Source organism: Crinia signifera, chromosome 1 (genome assembly GCF_055691185.1).
Source record: "Crinia signifera chromosome 1, ASM5569118v1, whole genome shotgun sequence".
NCBI classification, from domain to species: domain Eukaryota; kingdom Metazoa; phylum Chordata; class Amphibia; order Anura; family Myobatrachidae; genus Crinia; species Crinia signifera.
In genome coordinates, this window is record NC_139217.1 from 29,134,923 (window position 1) to 29,155,183 (window position 20,261).

The 20,261-nt window shown below is 44.4% G+C and overlaps 1 protein-coding gene across 1 annotated transcript; it reads left to right on the forward strand.

The window, feature by feature from the left end:
• Positions 1-9,303: 9,303 nt before the first annotated feature.
• Positions 9,304-16,837, forward strand: LOC146074980 (vasotocin-neurophysin VT). The gene is made up of 3 exons (XM_083183793.1): positions 9,304-9,499; positions 10,879-11,080; positions 16,513-16,837. The coding sequence occupies exons 1-3, from the start codon at positions 9,380-9,382 to the stop codon at positions 16,677-16,679; spliced, it is 489 nt and encodes a 162-aa protein (XP_083039919.1). The 5' UTR covers positions 9,304-9,379; the 3' UTR covers positions 16,680-16,837.
• The last annotated feature ends 3,424 nt before the right edge of the window (positions 16,838-20,261 follow it).

Sequence of the window (20,261 nt, forward strand, 5' to 3'; positions counted from 1 at the left end):
TGGCTTTTCAAAGGCAGGGAACCTACTAACCTCCAGCAATGAATGAGGAGTCGGCTGTTCAGCTCATCCTGCTGATAATTACCGTTGCAGTGAATGGCCGGGTCGCCTGCGAAGCATCTCTCAACCTTGAAACCCTTTGTAGTTCTGGCAATAGGTACAGTATATTGTGAATGCAAATAATGGAAACGTGCGCTGAACGCAGCCTTGAACAATATATAAAAGTCATGCACATACACAAATGAAACCTTAAAACCGTTAGATGTCATTGTTGCATTATTAAATAAGTATTATTACACAACAATGTATAGAATAAGTGCAAAACAGACCATCTACACTGCCGAGAGGATGTTCTATAAAATCGGGGGGGGAAATTGGGAGTTAAATAAAATCGCTAAATAAAACCAATCTTAAACAGCCATGGGTTTCTTTGATGGGAATATATTTTTATATAAATTTATAGGTGTAGTTATAATATGCATACCTAGCTTCATTCATTCAGCCGCAATGAGAGAATGCGACTGAAATGTGTATATCTATACATTGCACTGGAAACGTACACTCAACTGTACATCAACCGTGCGCTCATTGTGCATCAGACGTATGAACTGCAGTCTGTAAGTTTTCATAATACACATTACCAGATGGTGGTGCTCTGTCTCCATATAATATCACATGTCAGCAGTGGCGGATCTTACCTATGGGCTGCAAGACTGCAGCCCCCGCCCAGTAAAATTTGCCACTGCAGAAGTGAGCCAGATGCAGTCTGTAAGAATGCTCTGGCTTCACTGTGACTGGCAGTGACTTCCTATTGGAAGTCCTACTTGTCAGTCACAGACTCTACTATGACTACTCCCTCTGAGACTGCCAGTCCAGGCTGCCATAGGCAGAGAGCTGGCTTCCTGTAGGAAGCCACTCCCTGCCTTGCTGTGCAGCCCAATCTGGCTTATATGGGCTGCAGTCGGTGAAGTCCATAGAAGCCAAGTATTTGCGCTCGTGCAGTCGCATGGTGGTGCAGGTGCCTGTCAGTTTCATTATGCAGGTGCCGGGATAAGGGTATCCGCAGCTGCTGCAGAGGCTCTCCTCCAGCAGACCAGGCAGCGGCAGCCCCCTACTGATTACATGGAAGAAGTTGCTGCTGCATGTCAGGGGATGCTAAACAAAAGATGCACTGGGCCTAAACACAAAAATGGCGCCTGTAGCCTGGTTCACATGTGGCGGAGGTGCAGCATGTCGGGCAAAGTACATATGTTCTGTTTTGGGGTAGTGATGAGGCCAAGGATCTCCATCGGAAGACAGAGTTTCCTGACTACTAACCCTATGGGTTACTCAGCTGGCCAATGGTGTCACAGATGATACGAGAACATCCATAGACCAGACCTATTATAGACACATGATATAATATTCAGGCAAACACTAATACATCATAAGTTAGTTATTTTTAACAGGCATAAATAAAAAGTCAAATGCGTCCCCAGAGGTGCAGCCACATCAGCTATGCTGATTACACAGGACGGCATGTTCACAGGCACAGACAGTATGATTACAGATCATGTACTAATGGGGACTAGAGAGTGGCAGAGAAACAGCTAGAAGTCCATCTCAACCTAGAGGAGACATTAGCAACAGCCGCAACCTTTCAAGTGTCAAAAGCCAAATACAAAAATCGTAGGTCGCACGCAGACATGCCGATAGCTGTAGCAGTGAGGAGAGAGCCACGTAAAGCATACACTGATGGAATCGCGGGCACAGATATTTCAGAGAAAGTTGGGAAATGTTTTACATTTATAAAAAAAAGGAAAGTGGAACAGACTTAACCCTTTGAGTGCCAACCTCTGTGAGAGATGTTATACATATCTGATAAAAATCCCAGCGTCGCTCACATTTGTTATATAAATGCAAATAAAAATGTTGTGTAAAAAAAATAAAAGATTATATTTCCTATATCAGGTAACATTACAGGTCAATATGGCATGTGACCACGTTCCCTAACATTGGTAGGGGGTCCGAGTCAGTGGTCAGTGGTGCAAGCAGGTCCGACCACCAGATTCGATCCGATGCGCACATGGCCATGCATCAGATTGTATGGGATTTCAAACACATGCGCTTTTAGATGATTCCACCCGATTTCTCAGGCCGATCCTTTGGAATTTGGTGAAATCAGCCCAAATCGCATAAGAGTATAGCCCCATACTACGCACTACACGACGGCGGCTGCAGCTGATATAATTAACCATATCAGCTCCCAAATCTGCATGTTTGGAAGCCATCAATCATCATTAATGACGCTCGGGAAGCCCCCATCGTTAATGGTACTAAGGAATACTAATATTCCCCCCCAAAAAGGCAGAATGTTTGGTATAAAGGTTAGCGTTATTGCCTCACTGCACTTAAAGTCATGAGTTAATTTCATATCTGTGTGGGGTTTGCATGTTCTCTAGATTTCTCCAATGATCCACAAATGTATAGGTCGGCTGTTTGGCTTCTGACAACAATATGACATCAGCTGCCCGTCCCCGGCACACTGCGTCCCACCCGCATTTGCATGGGAAAGCCCAGCGTTTACATGGGGATGCCCATTAAATGCCAGGCATTCGCATGCCCTATCACTGCAACCATGCCCCCCCACACCCTTCCTTTGAGACTGCAGGCCGGTGAAGGCGTCCGCACAGAAGCCCTGTACATGCCCATATGAGAATATGCGCAGAGCTTCACCATTGGTCCTCTGTGCGAACACACGGGGGACGTTCGCTACGGCAACGATTGCAATAGACTGTAAGCTCCACTGGAGCAGGGACTGATGCGAATTAAATAATAAAATGCTCTATGGCATATGTGTGCACTATATAAGTAACTCTCGATAGCAAACTTAAGCGGAATTATGCATTTCCCTTTTAAAGACACCTCTTCAATACTGTACGACATTATCCATTTTAAATAATAATTCAATTATTTAACAGCCTTTAATATACCGTAGCCGCAAACCTGTAGAATACCCATTCATCTTCAGATCTCACTCTACTCACTAATTAACGCTTCGTCTAATTGCAGGATTTCCCCTCCCCAGGAGTAGTCGTCCCCCCTCCCTCCCCAAAATCATCCATCAATTAATCAATGGAGATGACTATTTCCAGCAGTGAGGTGATACGAGCTGAGTTTATAGACGGGACACATTGAGACGTAGGCGTCTTCGAGCTCCCCAGGAGCGGTTGACGTTGTCATGAATAAATTGATGCTCAGCTGCATGTTAATCGCACGTTGCCAGCGTCGCCCCCTACGTAGCTGAGGACTGTTGTGTATTCTCCGGAGGGAATGACTTCGACACATTATAATGCTCAGAAAGAAATACTCTGACACAGATTGAATTTGCAAACTCACTTCCTAATCAAAAAATGAGACAGGCACCCTAATGAATGGATATCAGGCAGTTTATCGTAACGTATGCCTGAGGAGAAGAGTTCACCCGGGGTCACACCCAACACATAAGTTGAAGTGGCTGCTTTGTGTTTAAAGTTGCAGAGGCACTTGTCTGTTTGTCTCATATCCCTGCCTCCGTGTCATTACCAGACAGGACTGCGTCCATCCCAGCTCATTGTTCGTAATGAAGCCGGTGACTTTTGATCTTTCTACAATTAAAATTTGAAGTGGAACCAGCCTGTGCATACAGTATAGATGGTTATGTCAAATGTGGCGTTTACGCGTCTCTCTCTCTCCCCCCGGCTGTACACTGCATAATACACGAGCATTGATATTACCTGTATTTTAGAGTATACTTGCCAACTTCTGCAAACTAGTTTCAGGGAGGTTATAGTTGTTTGAATAATTTTTCATGGCGTGCCATTGAGGGGGGATGCAGTCAAAATCCCGACGGTCAAAATCCCGACGGTCAAAATCCCGACAGGGTCGAAATCCCTAATGGGTCATAATACCAACAAGGACAAAATCCCGACAAGGACAAAATCCCAACATTTAAAATCCCGACAGGGTCAAAATACCGACATATAGAATGTACGGGTGAAACAGTCAACATGACTTTCCGTCGACAGGTCGCAAGGTCGACATGGGTTTTTTCACTGTTTTTTGAGCCGACATGTGCCGACAGGCGGTATTTCATGCCCTACCATCCACTAAGGCGTGGTGGCAGAAAAAATTTGTGTGCTGAGCACAGCGAGGCACCATGCCCGAAGCATTGCGAGCGAAGTGAGCGATGTGAGGGGCTGCGGTTCACTTCCAACTGTGTCCATGTCGACTGTGTCGACATTCGGGTACAAAAACAAAGAAAAAACCCATGTCGACCTCGCGACCTGTCGATGGAAAGTCATGTTGACTGTTTCACCGGTACATTCTACGTGTCGGTATTTTGACCCTGTCGGGATTTTAAATGTCGGGATTTTGTCCTTGTCGGAATTTTAAAAGTCGGGATTTTGTCCATGTCGGGATTTTGTCCTTGTTGGTATTATGACACATTCGGGATTTCGACCCTGTCGGGATTTTAACCATCGGGATTTCATACCGAATCCATTGAGGGGGCGTGTCCTTGCTCCATATATGGGCGTACTGTATGTTTGTTGTGAGATTTTTCTGTGTGATGTTATGAATGTTTTTAGGGATTGCTGTGCCCAAATAATACAGGGCCTAATTCAGCCCTGATCGTACGTCTGTGAATTTGCATGCTGGACAATTATCAATAGACTGTGCATGTGTAAGGCCAGGAGGGCGCAGGTGCGACGCCATCCTGAATATTTTTTAACCACTGGCCGATCGCAAGGTGATTGAGAAGGAAGCCAGAGTTTGGGAGTGGTATCCAGATGTTTTCTGGGGGTGTCAGGGAAACCACAGGCATGCCCAGGTGTTTTAGGGGAAGTCATGTGACATCAGCTTTGGTCCCGATCAGCCTGTTTCTATTGCAACTGCGGAGTAAGTCCTGGGCTATGCACAGACTGCACACACTTGCCGGTCCTGGTTCCAGATATACAGGGGAACAAATTATTTCAGTCCCCCTGTATTTAAAAAAACAGGCACCGGGCTCTTCTACCGGTCTTGCAAGTGATAAAAGTGCTGATCACTATTCCGTGCGCCCCTGCTGCCTGTTTAAGTCAGGTACCTAAGAAAGGCTTTCCTTAACCCTTCACCAAAGTGCACAAGATCAAAAGAGTTGGTACATATCTTTCCAGGCGCATAAGGGTTCAAGTTCTCTCTGTTCCTCTCCAACGTATGATTTTATGTGGAGGAAGAGAATATATGGACATTCATAGTGAAGTACAATTTATTATGGCATACAATACATCAAAACATAAAAACATCAAGATATAAAAACATATGTTCACTTGGATCTCCAAGTGTTGCACACTCTCGTGTTGCAATATACAGAAATCAAATCAATCACTGCAGGTGGATATATCCCAAAGTGGATATACTGCTGAAATTACCAGAGATGTAGGAACTGACAGGCAGTTCTTAAGCGCATGTGTTAAATGTCCCGGGGCAGGTAACACTGGTCAGTCTCCAACAGCTCTCGCGTTCAGTCAGGTCCACAACTGGGGTCCACCCGCTCCACCAACGCGTTTCGACTCAGACCTGAGTCTTTTTCAAAAGACTCAGGTCTGAGTCGAAACGCGTTGGTGGAGCGGGTGGACCCCAGTTGTGGACCTGACTGAAGGCAGGAGCTGTTGGAGGCTGACCAGTGTTACCTGCCCCGGGACATTTAACACATGCGCTTAAGAACTGCCTGTCAGTTCCTACATCTCTGGTAATTTCAGCAGTATACCCACTTTGGGATATATCCACCTGCAGTGATTGATTTGATTTCTGTATATTGCAACACGAGAGTGTGCAACACTTGGAGATCCAAGTGAACATATGTTTTTATATCTTGATGTTTTTATGTTTTGATGTATTGTATGCCATAATAAATTGTACTTCACTATGAATGTCCATATATTCTCTTCCTCCACATAAAATCATACGTTGGAGAGGAACAGAGAGAACTTGAACCCTTATGCGCCTGGAAAGATATGTACCAACTCTTTTGATCTTCTACCGGTCTTGGTTACAAAAATATGGAGGACCAAAAAGTCTAGGGGTCCCCTGTATTATTATAATTAGAACCAGGCTACAATAGCCAGCGGTGTCATGCCACAGCAGGGGGATACTTTTTATATGAGGCCCCGTGGCCAGCCCTGGCCAGTCCCTGGTGGAGTGAGAACCCCCCCTCCCAATAAAGAGGTCTCCCCCTAGGCCACCCCTAGCCTTGGGTGGTGGTTGCTGTGTTGAAAGTCCAATAAAGTCTTCAAAATAGAGAAAAAGAGCATTGGGTAGAGCAAGCCTCCATGCACGGACTTGGAGAACCACAAGTGCCAGCATGCTGGACATTAATGGCAACTACCCAAACCACCAAACCTGAGGAGCTGCATGAAATCCCAAGCAGCTCCTCCCCAAGAATGAAGGGATTTCCACTGATGTCAGTTATTTGGACTCCCCTCAGCCTATCAGGACAAGCTATAGTGGAGCTCGGTGCCTGATAGGCTGTGCCCTCCTCCATAGACTTCCAAGTTAACAAATTACATGATAGTCTATGTGCGATTCTCACCAGAGAAGCCCATGTTATGATTTTAACATGGATGTCTATTGTGGAACTGGCAAATCAGCCCCATTTCCAAATGGGTTCGGCTAAAAATGTACCCTGAAAATTGCATGCTTGTGCATGTTCCTGTGAGTAAGCTGATGGCAGCTGCATCTGTAGATAGACAGATATCTGTCATTAGGTAGGTCTGGTGGCAGATAAGTTCCAGTGCCCCTGAGGGGGTGGCATTCAGTGATTTAGGTGCACCAAAAATTATTCTTGCCCCCCAAACAATTAAAGTTGTAGCGTCCCTGGCAGAGGGGTATATGCCTTCTAGATCTTCGGACATCTATGTGCCTCTATCCACAACTACTGTATTGTAAGTAGTCATGGTATGATTGTGAGGACTTGATTTCAGTCCCAAAGAACCATGTAAGTACATATCAGGAGCAGGCAGGCTGAGCTGTCATGAAGTTTTCCATGATACGGAGAAGGTTTACATTAGGCTCGAGTCCAATATTAGGTGCGATTGCCTTGGCTTATAATAGATTTCAATAATTACTGTTTCTTTGCTTTTTTTTAATCCTGGGAGAATGGTAAAAGGAAATTACACAGGGATAACCCACTATTATTATAAACCCACTAGTGTTTTACTGTACTATGTTTGCAGTCACGTCTATGAAATCTTATCTTCCCTTCACCTTCCAGACTGGTCTCTTATGTATCATAACGGTAGGGAGGAGCACAGTGTGGGTCTGGCTCAGAAGTAGATTTACTAAAGCCTGTAATAACTGAAAACTCCACAAAATCTTGGCTGTCATCTCCCCAGCTCTCAGACAGCAGCAGACCCAATAACTGACAGTCTTGTGTCACCAGACCCATTCGCACATGCGTAGAAGGGGTCCTGTGCCTGCGCAAAGTCCTGAGAATCACTTTTCTGCTGCATGAGACACAGCAGCGACAAAACCTGAATAAGGTCCAATACGTGGATGTCCACAGCTAGCCGCAGCTATGCGGTTGTAACTCCCACCCATCCACTTATGTAGGAAGCCATCACCAGCATCAGCGTGCGTTTGCATTGGCCCTGAATTTAGTGCAAAAGATCTTCTGAAATCACATAAACACCTGCCTGCACTTCCGCGGCAACCTGTTACCATTGGTTACGCCCGGTATAGCACAGATGCAAGGAAGTGGCTGTGTAATACCAGGGCCTGATTAAGGGCCTAATGGGCCTGGAGCAGGAAATGTTTAAGGGCCTATTATGAGCAGTGGAGGAGGTAAGACCAATGCCTGTACATCCCATACATTCCCCATGTGTCTCCCTAAATATATAAAAGTACAAAAATTGCATAAATGAGTCAAATAGGAATGAAATGTTAATACGTATGATTTATGTCCGACCATGTGACCAGCTGGTGTCTGTCTGGTGATCATCATTCTGTTAGGATGATGTGCCTATTTTTATGTAGAGGCCTGGATATTCAGCTCCATCCGCCAATGTAAATATGGCCCTGAGTAATACCATACAGAAACTATATATGATGATGCAGCAGGGGGCATCTGGCATAAATAGACTCCTCCTGCCTGGTTATTTGAGTGGCTGCAGCTGTTGCATCTCAAGATGCACCATCGACTCTGAGTAACCATCGGTCACCATTCAGGATACTCAGAATTCTGTCTCAGATCCACAATGGAGGTCAGTAAATCTGCATCACTAGACACAGGCACTGACTTCGGTGCTCCTACAACATGTAACTGACTGGAATAGACCCATCCGCAACCCTTTCTACTCCCCAAAATACCTCAGACTGTCAATCAGGCTGAGGCTTAAGGGTCACTGCATGCAAGGACACAGGACCTGTTCTGCATACATATGGAGCGCCTCTCAGTCAGCGCCGGGGCTTGCCAGAATGCCCCCGCTGGTGAGCGCCGGAGAAGAGACGCTCCATCTAACTTAGGAAGTGCGAGCATCTCTCAAGCACGCTCGTCCCAGTTTCCAGGGACTGGCGTGGGTTGGTGGTTGGTGATCCGACCGCCAGACCCCCACTGAATGAAGGCGACTCCATCTGTATATGCAGTGTCCCCGTCATTGGACTTGACACCCAGTGAATTAGTTATAGGCGCTTATTCACAGCTTGTGCACATGCACAGTGCAAAAAAGATCTGTCTGTAATATTAAATTATGATCCAAGCCCTGCTTGTCTTACCAAAAATTGAGCTAGCCTGGCCCTCTGTCTTTTTCTAGGACTGAGTATATACAAAGCCATGTTGTCCTAAGTTACAGGAACAGTTATGACCCTGATCATCTTACAAAAATATAAAGGATGTAAACAACAACAACAACAACAACAACAACAGTAAAATGATAAATTAAGAAAGTCAGAAATAAAACATTACTATACTGTAACCATAACAAAGTTGGATTTGCTGTTTTAAATAGAAAAAATACTAAGTGTGCACTCTATGTATATGCTAAGGTATGTTTTGTATATGTAGAGGAATATCTCTACTTTTCTGCCTGTGTTTTTAGCTATATAGGAAATAGTGGTGTTAGAGTTTGTATATACACTGATTAGGGGGCAGCTAATGAAGATGATGAATGAGCTTTGTCGCATTAATGCCCTGACTTTGCTAATTGCTTGTCACTCATTGTTTGCATGCTACATGCAAGCAGCACAACAATAGGACACAAACAATTACGTCAACATTAAGAATAAATGAACGGAGTATAAATAGGGAGCTCAGGCAGAGCTGAAAGCAGTGGTACATTTAGCAGCATTGCAGGACAGACTATCCTCCTTCTCCTCCTGCTCCTCCGACATGCCTGAGACCTCTGTCCCTGCCTGTTTCCTGTGCCTCCTTGCCTTGTCCTCAGCATGCTACATCCAGAACTGCCCCAGGGGGGGCAAGAGGTCCTACCAAGACACAGAAGTCCGACAGGTGCAGTATCTAACTACTTCCATTGTAGAGTCTGGTGTGATTAGTAATGTCATACGTGTCCGGGAAAGTTTAAATGATCATAGTTTTTCTAGATGGGAATCTATGGCTTCACTATTAAGTGCAGAAAAGTGTATATATATATATATATATATATATATATATATATATTCTATTTTGTAACTGTGCCTGTGTGAATACCGGGTTATTGCTGTTTGTTGATGGGAAAGCCTTGTATGTGGATACTCTGGTACACTTCCTCTGAAGTGGTTTTAACAGTCCTGCATGAATTATTAACAGCCAGATGGGTTTTAGCACCTTTGACAGCGCCTATGGACGGTGCATTGTTCAGCACCTTGGACAGCGCCCACGGGCAGTGCATTGTTCAGCACCCTGGACAGCGCACACGGGCAGTGCATTGTTCAGCACCCTGGACAGCGCACACGGGCAGTGCATTGTTCAGCACCCTGGACAGCGCACACGGGCAGTGCATTGTTCAGCACCCTGGACAGCGCACACGGGCAGTGCATTGTTCAGCACCCTGGACAGCGCACACGGGCAGTGCATTCATCTTGTGCGTTGTTCAGCACCTGAGACAGTTATGTTCAGCACTTTGGACAGCGCCTGTGGGCAGTGCGCTGTACAGCACCTTGGACAGCTCAGGTTACTGTGCTCATGCTGTATTGTACAGGTTACTGTTAGCTGGAAACAAATCCGGCAGGTAATACTGTATATAGGACACCTGAACTGATAGTGCATAGTGATACTTCCAGTCCCACAATAACATATGGGCTAGTTTTCCTACTTATGATGTGTTGTTAGCTTTACACTTCTCAGACTAGTCCACGATTAGGATCTGCCATGTTTACCAGGTATGATCAGTTGTTGCCACATAACACAACCCAAAGTTTTCATGACACTATGCAGGCACATGTGTTCCAATTGCCCCTTTTACCTGAAAGTTGGATAGTAGTGTCAGAATTCTGCATGGAATCATTTTGCTATGCAGAGGCATTGCCTTATTCACTTTACCAGCGTTTCTGTCATTTGAGAATGATTACATTTGTTACACATTACACCTTAAATATCTAACGTAGGCTGCCCCCCAGCAGCCCTGGAGCTACAACTTCCAGCAAGCTCTCCATTTTAGAAGTTGCTGTCACAAACCAATGCCAGTGGCAGAAGTTACCTACATGCACAAGAAATAATCCCCTAGTTTTCAGGATTATTTAGGAGTGTCAGAGCTTTTAGTGATGGATCACTTCTCCCAGCCTGGCTGATTCCCAGAACTACAAGCCTTAAGGAGACAGTACCCTCTATACTAAGTGTTCAGCTGGCAGTTCTGGAACAATGTAATAGGTGATGGTCATATTTTCTTGCAGTGTATACCATGTGGCCCTGGGAATAGAGGAAACTGCTTCGGACCAAACATTTGCTGTGGAGAAGATCTAGGATGCTATGTTGGGACTCCGGAAACTCTGCGCTGCGTGGAAGAAAACTACTTACCGTCCCCTTGTGAAGCCGGCGGTAAACCTTGCAGCAGTGGCGGACGGTGCGCTGCACCTGGGATATGCTGCAATGATGGTATGTAATGCAACTTTAATGCATACAGTATTTCTTTTTTTTAATTTACTTTGCTTTTTGTGAGTAAATAACCAATGGATTCATCATTGTGCCCCATGATTTCTTTTTTTCTCTATCCTCCTGTGGATAGGTGGTTGGTTAACTAGAGGAAAAGAGGGAAAATCTTAGTAATATTTACCTAAAAACAGAAAGCGTCCCAGATAATAATGCAGCCCTATGCAGATGCCCATTTTGCCCACATGATAAATGCAGCCATAAATATAAATATACAACTCTTTGGACAATACACTACTGTGATGTATCACAGCTGTGCATGAGCCACTTGACCCCCCCCCCCCCCCCCGAGCTCCCTGGGTGGCAGGATTGCATACAATACATCAATACATCACGTGCTGTCCTTTCACATGCAATGTACCGCATGAGTCCCCTGTCCCCCGCTGCTCGGAGAGGGGCTGAGTCAGAGGTCGGATGGGTAGCAGGTATAACCTCCAGCTCAGGTCCGATACGCACAGGACCACACATCGGGGGACGTCAAACACATCTGGTTTGGGCTGATTTCGAGTCATGACCCATCAGGATTGGGTGAAATCGGCCCAAATTGGACACGTGTATGGGCATCGTAAGACAGTGTTTCTTAAATTTGGGCCTCAAGAACCTCAACAGCACATGTTTTCCGGGTCACCCAGCAGGTGCACAAGTGCTCTCATTACTCACTGACACATTTTAACCCTTTGAAGTTCAACATCTAGTCAGGCTCAATTGCCCTAGTTCTAGTAGCAGATTCATACATAAGAACATTAACATCTTTTAACATTTAATGTAGACCATTTTTGAATTAAATAAAATTACTGTTTGAATTGCAAAAAAAAAAGGACTGCAATGGATCAAAATATTCATGGGTGGAGCTACAGTAATTATTTCACTTGTGATTCTGTGAGGAGACATTAAAAATGTGCACTGTTAGGGGTCCTCAGGGAACAAGCTTCGGAACCACTGGTTTAGGACACAAGGCACTTAACAGTGATCAGTCTGAGTTCCAGCACAATGATTTGTCCTTTGCAAAAAGCAGTGTACTGTAGGTAAATGTTTATATTATTGCTCTTGTTCTATTGGAAATAAATAATGACATAGTAACATACAGTAGTTTGTGAGGTTGAAAAAAGACACAAGTCCATCAAGCTCAACCTATATTTTAAATTGTACCAAAATATTTTAGCAGCTAAAAGCCCTCCCACGTTTCCTAAATATATGGTAAGAATCCTTGTGTTCTATGGTTATTAATTACCTTACCAGATCAACCAATAAACATTAAACGTTGCAATTAATGGTTCTACCCCTGGATATTTTTCTCTGTGTCTAGCCCTTTCTTAAATATATTGATTGAACCAACTTTAAGACAATGAATTCCAACTCTTCCCTGCTTTAAATGTGAAGAATCCTTTCCTTTGTTGGGTACGAAATCTCCTTTCCTCTAACTTTAAGGGATGTCCCCGTGTCCTGTGTATGGACCTCCTGGTAAACAGATAACCTGACAGAGTTATGTAACAAATTTTAAAATCTTATCAGTAACTGATTTATTTATGGAGCCTTTAGCAAATATTTGACAGAACTATAGAAATATGACTTTCCTAATGTATCATTTATTTCCAAAAATGCTCTTTTCTGCTGTTACAGTATCTGGGGGTCCATATGCAAAGAAATGGTCTTAGGAAAAGCAGCTATTATTCAATTCAGGCAAAGAACCTACCAACTCATTGGTGGGAATTCTGCATAATTCTGTTATAACAGTTTATTTGAATTTGCAAATAGCGTTAATTATTAGGCTGGAATGCAGTGTTAGGGTTAAGCTGGAATGCAGTGTTAACAATTTTAAGGATCGTAGGGACAGCAGCTTTTTCTGCACCAAGACAATACTGAATTCTGCCGTTAATTAAGCATCCACTTAATGATTAGGCCCCGGTGTGTAAAAAAAAATTGCTTTGGAATCTAGCTAAATTATCTCATTCATGTTTCCTATCTGAAGTCTGGTGTTCCGCTGGGGAATCTGGTTGGAGACATAAAGCATATACAAGCATTCAACAAGCATATATGTTAAGGTGCGTACACACATACAGATTTATATGTCCAATCTATCTGTTGGGAACAAACGCCTGGAAATGCATATTACAATCAAAAATGTCCACCCAAATGCAGGAAAACAGAAAAATATATGCTTTGATAAATTTGTTATATCAGAATGATTTAAACAATATGTCTGACTGATCACTGTCTGTTTTCAAGCGTTTGGGAACAATTTTTTGATTGTCATTTGCTCCCATACATTTCCAGGTTTTTCCCACACCAGATAGATTCCACAGATAAATCTGTACGTGTGTATGCACCTTATCTTACATCATAGCAGAATGAAAGTTTCCACGTGTAAGCAGTGGCAAATTTCACCTATGGGCTGCAGGACTTTGTCAGTGAGCCAGATGCAGGCTGTAAGACTGCACCGGCGTTACTATTGGAAGTGCTACCTGCCAGTCACAGACACTACAAACTATTCATTCGGAGGGATTGCCTCCCTCCGGGACTGCCAGTTCGGGCTACAATTAGCAGAGAGCTGTCTGTCTGTAGAAAGTCACTCCCTGGCTTTCGTGCAGTCCTAGCTGGCATCTATGGGCTGCAGCCAATGCAGTCCATAGAAGCTGGGGTTTTGCGCATCCACAGTTCCATTGCTAATGTACCGGTCCTGGCACCTGTCAGCTATATTGTGTAGCTCCTGAGAAGAACCAGTGGTGGGGACTAGGCCAGCAGTGGGGACCCCATGGGGGGAGGGGGGGGGGAATTGTCTTCTCCATTAATTCCTGACTTTTACATCATAGCATTTTAGAGGGTAATCATTGCTTTCTATAGCACTGAACGTTGTCTGTTATACACTAAGCAGCAAAATGTTAAGGAAATCAAACTTAAATAGTGTCATCTGAATATCTGAATATGACGATATCTGCCATAAATCCTCCAATCATTCAGAATAGTGGGGCAGATGTATTAAGCTTTAACAAGAGATAAATCCAAGGGTGATAAGGAGAGATAAACCTCCAGCCAATCACCTGCTAACTGCCATGTTACAGGCTGTGTTTGAAAAAAGTCAGTAAGGAGCTGATTGGCTGGACGTTTATCTCTCCTTATCACCCTTGCATTTATCTCTTGTTAAGGCTTAATACATCAGTCCCATTGTGTCCTATATACATATACTGTATTACTGTTATTTCATCATGTAGATTTAATCTAACATAGAATAAAGTAGTCCTAAATAATTCCCTATATTGCAGTCGGATGCTGCTGGGTGTAATAAGTAACTCAGTGCAGGACTTATTTTATATTACGGATGGAAAAGTATTCGGAGCATCTACAGTACTCATGGGAGGCCAAATGGATGGAGAAAGACGGGGGTGGAAATGGTAATACTGTTTCCTGTACATAAATGTCCTCTTGCTGAGTAATCCCTGAGGGTCTCATCTCTCATGTCCGAGTTGGTAATAGGTTATTTCAGCCTAATGTGTCACCACTATAAACAGACGCAGCCACCCTGTGTTATTCCTGAGAATCATCTCATACATCCGAAAGGATTAGAAAATCTGCTCTGAGTCTGAGCTATACTGTTATGCCAATCATTCTAGACACACTCACAGTACAGATTGTAAGGATATTGCTAGCACTTGTTAATTTATCTATTTTAATTACATGAACTTGTAGCATCCCTCCTTTTTGATGCCCAGTATCTCCTGACTGCCAATTGCCTCCTGTCTGCTTGCCCAATCCCTTTCCTCGCTAATGCCTATACAACATTGATGAACTTAACAGGAGAGCTCTTTGTTATTTAGTCACACTGTCCTTTAGGACATTTCAAGATACTGACATACCCAGGATTCAAACCCACCACCTGTGGCATTGCAGTCAGACACTCTATTCATGAGCTAGCTGACCCTGCAAGAGAAAGCTAGAGAATTCTAAGTATCTGATTTAAACATGTGCCTTAAGCCTCAAGAAGAAAAATGAGGTGCCCCGAATCTCTAATGGCACAAGGTACCAAAATATTTAGTTACGGCTCTAATTCCAGTTCTTAGGGATTTGTCCCTGGAGGATTTATTTTTCCTGTCTCTGTTTTTGTAAGGGGTTCACACTGCACAGTAGCACTTGTCATGTCTAGTACGTCAGACGCAAGTGTCGATATTTGTATTCTGTATGATTTATAGTATAACTCATTGAGAGGGAATATGACAACATAGATCTTTAGTTGTGGTTCTGGATGGTATACAGTAGTAATCTTTAGCTTTATGGACCCTTGCTCGTTATATTGTTACTGTGTTTTCATTCTAGCACATACTTTGTGTCAATATTGGCATATGTACTTATACTAGAGATACCTTGGGGGAAATGTAATAGGATGAGAGATTCAGAAAGTGAGAGATTTGGTAAGAAATCTCCAGTTTTTTTAAAGCAGCAATAATTTACACTGCAGAACCAGTTTGATGTTACAGTGTAAATGATTGCCGCTTTAAAAAAACTGGAGATTTCTTACCAAATCTCTCACTTTCTGAATCTCTCATCCTATTAAATGTCATCCCTATTGGGTTTCAGTTGACGTTTACTTATCATGTATACCTGGACAGATAAGGTTCTAGGTCCCCACTCTTTGGTTATTTCCTTTATGACATTTGTGTTTGACAGCTGCTGTATCCATGTTGTAGGAGGTCATTCGTGTGTTGCTACTCAATGCTGGGGGAAGGGGGGTGGGGAGAGGGTTTGCCCAGAACAGCCAATCATAGTCAAGCTATAATTTTAAAGGATGCACTAGATAAATGATAGCTATAATTATATTGGTCGCTACTGGCAACATCTCTAATTTACATCTTTAGGAGGTTTGATACATCTCACCCTTAGGGTGCCTATACACTTATATGATATGGTCATTTTTCATATGATTTCAGCCCATCAGGTTGGTATATTGTGATATATTGTATGTGACTAACCTCTGATTCCGAACCGATGCCCCACCCCATACACATCGGATAAGATCTGGAGAGTATCATGGCTGCCATTGTATGGAAAAGGACCACTCATTGGCTGGCAGATGCCGAGGTATCACATGCGGGTATACCTCGCATGTGATGGGGGCATTTAGTTCCTTGAACTCCTTCTTGCAGTAATGGAGGGGAGTGTGTACTGTATCAAACCTTTTAAAAAGTTGAGGACAGTAGCCCACAACAACCAATCAGCTTCTTCCTACCTTTTGCTAGACTTTACCTGCCCACGTCTCCAGTCTAGAAAGCTTAGAATATGTCTCCCAGAGTCTCATTACCTTCTGTTGACCTTGCATCGCTGATGCTCCCACCTGAGGTCCTGTGCCAGTAGATACATACCCATTCTCTCTTGTTGTACCTCCACAGACAGTTGCAGTATGGATTCCAGCTGCCTTGATGAAGACAGCGAGAGGCGAGGGGTTTCCCCTGAGCAGAACATGACGCAGATGGACGAGTCAGCCAGCAATCTCCTCCTGAGACTTATGCACATGGCAAATAAACAACAACAGCAGACCAAACACCAGTTCTACTGAGCACAGCCTCGTCCTGTTACCTCACTGTGCAAATGTGCTTAATATGTGACATCTCCCGGGCGCTGGTCTGTCACCAGGCCTTTATTTAAGAATGTATTAAAACAAATGGCTGACAGTTTACTGTACATAGAGCAAATAAAGTCTTTTATTGCACTGTCTCCCGGCCCTCGGCTTCATGGAATGGACGGGATGGGGGGTATTTTATTCTGAGGCCTGTTCTATCTATTTTGCACCGTTACTCGTTCTGTTTCACAGTGTTGGTTGAAATACAAACTTATGCGTTCATTCAGTACTTTTGTGGTACTTTCGCGGACAGTTGAGTATGGATTCTTGTATACTGTATATAACAGAACAGTGAGATGTAGTGCTGTAACCACAGCAACCAGATTGTAACTAACACGTTTGTAGCAGATTTGAATAAAAAGTTATCCAATAGGCAGCAAAGTGCTGAGAGGATTTAGAGTTATGGCCATACACCTACAGATTTATCTTCAAATCTGGCTGGTAATATCTGAATGACAGTTTGTCAGTTTTCCAGCATTTCCAAGCAAACGGTCAACTGTCCTTTGCTCTCATCCATAACCATGTTTTTGTTCCAACCAGCCAGATCTGACAATAAATCTGTAGGTGTATGGGCAGCTTAAGAGTGACGATAGTAATAATAGGCAAACTGTAACTCAAGCACTTATGCCCCTTTCAGACCGCACAAATTAAACGGTATATTGCCGTTTCTTTACCGTTTCAAAATGGTAATACTCTATGTGCGGTCTGAAAGGTCCAGAGTGAATTTACCGTTTTAAAATAACCAGTATTTTAAAACGGTAAAAAAGCAGGGTCCTAAACGTTTCAGACCCGTTTTTTTGCGGTACCCAGGCAGCAGTGAGCACTATTGGTCCCCAGTGCCTGCATATTTAATGAGCCGGACGCTAATTACATATGTACATATGAAATTAGCCGATAATTACATAAGCGCATATGTAATTAGCCGCTCATTACATATGCGCATATGTAATGCTCGGCCGGCTCGTTAAATATGGACTGCGCTGGCTCAGAGGGACCAGCGCAGAGGGGACCTGGCTCAGAGGGGACCTGGCTCAGAGGGGACCACCTCCCCCCCCAATGTGTTTAAGAAAACCCCCATACGCCGGTACCTCGTGCCTTACGATCCCGGCTGTCGGCTCCTGCTGCTTATAAAAAAAAGTGACTTTCGGAAAATGGCGGCCCCATAGGAAAGACTATTTGAAAAAACTGTCTTTGGTATGGGGGCAGCAATTTTCCAAAAGTCACTTTTTTTTATAAGCAAAAGGAGTCTGCACAGCCGGGATCCCCAAGGCATGAGGTACCGGCTGCACGGGGGGCTTTCTTAAACACATTAGGGGGGGGGGGGTGTTAGCCCTATTGGTTGGGGGGGGGGTGTTAGCCCTATTGGTTGGGGAGGGGGGTGTTAAAACTGTAACACGCTGCCACACAGCGTGTTACAGGGGGGGGGGGTTGCTGAAGACCGCACTGGCTTTGATCCTGTATTTGGAAAGTTTCCAAAAACGGGTCTGGCAGTGTGAAAAAACGGCATTAAACAGTAATATCCCGTTTAAGAGATGCGGTGTGAAAGGGGTTTTACCTGGCAGACCCGTTTTTAGAAACGTTTCAAAATACCTGGTCAAAGCCAGTTTTGCAGTCTGAAAGCAGCATTATTGTCTCCCACATTGACTACTGTAACTTCCCCATACCAGACTTCACCTATGATATTCTGAGTACAGCAGCTAGACTAACCTTGTAAAACATTTCCCTAATGCTGTCCTGCTCTGTGTCTTGTCGATTCCAAATTAAACTAGATATAACAACATACAAAGGGGGAGATGTAACAAACATAAACTGTAGAGGGATAAAGTATCAGCTAACCAGCTCCCAGCTGCCATGTTATTCCCCATGCAAATAGACAAGATAGTGAAATATATAACTCCGTAGAGACCTTCTGAGCGATATCTTTTACTATATTGCCGAGCGTGTACACTCAATATAGTTAACGATGTGAGCTCCTGTGCTTCGTTCCCTTCCTTGTCTGAACATGGACATATGAGGGAGGACCTCCTTAATGAGGGTCATGCAGCAGCATGGCCCTTTCTTCACCGCTGTCGGCGGGGATCGGGAAGTGTGTATGGGGCTTTACAGGCTGTGTTTAAAAAATGACAGTTAGAAGCTGGTACTTTACCACTATTCAAGGATTGATACATCTCCCTCTTAGCCATTAACAAGACAACACCAACAGTGCAGTATAAATTTGTTCTCAAAATGGGCACTGCAGGTGGGGCAGATGTAACGTGCAGAGAGAGTTAGATTTGTGTGAGTTATTTTGTTTCTGTGCAGGGTAAATACTGGCTGCATTATTTGTACACTGCAATTTAAACTTCAGTTTCAACACACCCCACCCAAACTCTCTCTGCACATGTTACATCTGCCCCACCTGCAGTGCACATGGTTTTGCCCATTTTGAGAACAAATTTGCACTGCGATCAGATCTGAATAAGGCCAAGATCTACATCTGTCATCCACACACATTACCGGACTTTCCCCCCTCTTCGGCCAGCTTAGCAAATTCCTGACACATCCATGTAACCTCTGTAGCCTATTCTCCTGCACTACCTCCCCTCCTGACAGCTCATACAGTACACACATGCTGCACTACCTCCCCTCCTGACAGCTCATACAGTACACACATGCTGCACTACCTCCCCTCCTGACAGCTCATACAGTACACACATGCTGCACTACCTCCCCTCCTGACAGCTCATACAGTACACACATGCTGCACTACCTCCCCTCCTGACAGCTCATACAGTACACACATGCTGCACTACCTCCCCTCCTGACAGCTCATACAGTACACACATGCTGCACTACCTCCCCTCCTGACAGCTCATACAGTACACACATGCTGCACTACCTCCCCTCCTGACAGCTCATACAGTACACACATGCTGCACTACCTCCCCTCCTGACAGCTCATACAGTACACACATGCTGCACTACCTCCCCTCCTGACAGCTCATACAGTACACACATGCTGCACTACCTCCCCTCCTGACAGCTCATACAGTACACACATGCTGCACTACCTCCCCTCCTGACAGCTCATACAGTACACACATGCTGCACTACCTCCCCTCCTGACAGCTCATACAGTACACACATGCTGCACTACCTCCCCTCCTGACAGCTCATACAGTACACACATGCTGCACTACCTCCCCTCCTGACAGCTCATACAGTACACACATGCTGCACTACCTCCCCTCCTGACAGCTCATACAGTACACACATGCTGCACTACCTCCCCTCCTGACAGCTCATACAGTACACACATGCTGCACTACCTCCCCTCCTCACAGCTCATACAGTACACACATGCTGCACTACCTCCCCTCCTCACAGCTCATACAGTACACACATGCTGCACTACCTCCCCTCCTCACAGCTCATACAGTACACACATGCTGCACTACCTCCCCTCCTCACAGCTCATACAGTACACACATGCTGCACTACCTCCCCTCCTCACAGCTCATACAGTACACACATGCTGCA

Coding starts and splice junctions, on each gene's coding strand:
- LOC146074980 (XM_083183793.1), top strand. CDS start 9,380: ATGCCTGAGACCTCTGTCCCTGCCTGTTTCCTGTGCCTCCTTGCCTTG. Junction 9,500..10,878: donor AAGACACAGAAGTCCGACAG/GTGCAGTATCTA, acceptor ATTTTCTTGCAG/TGTATACCATGTGGCCCTGG. Junction 11,081..16,512: donor TGGGATATGCTGCAATGATG/GTATGTAATGCA, acceptor GTACCTCCACAG/ACAGTTGCAGTATGGATTCC.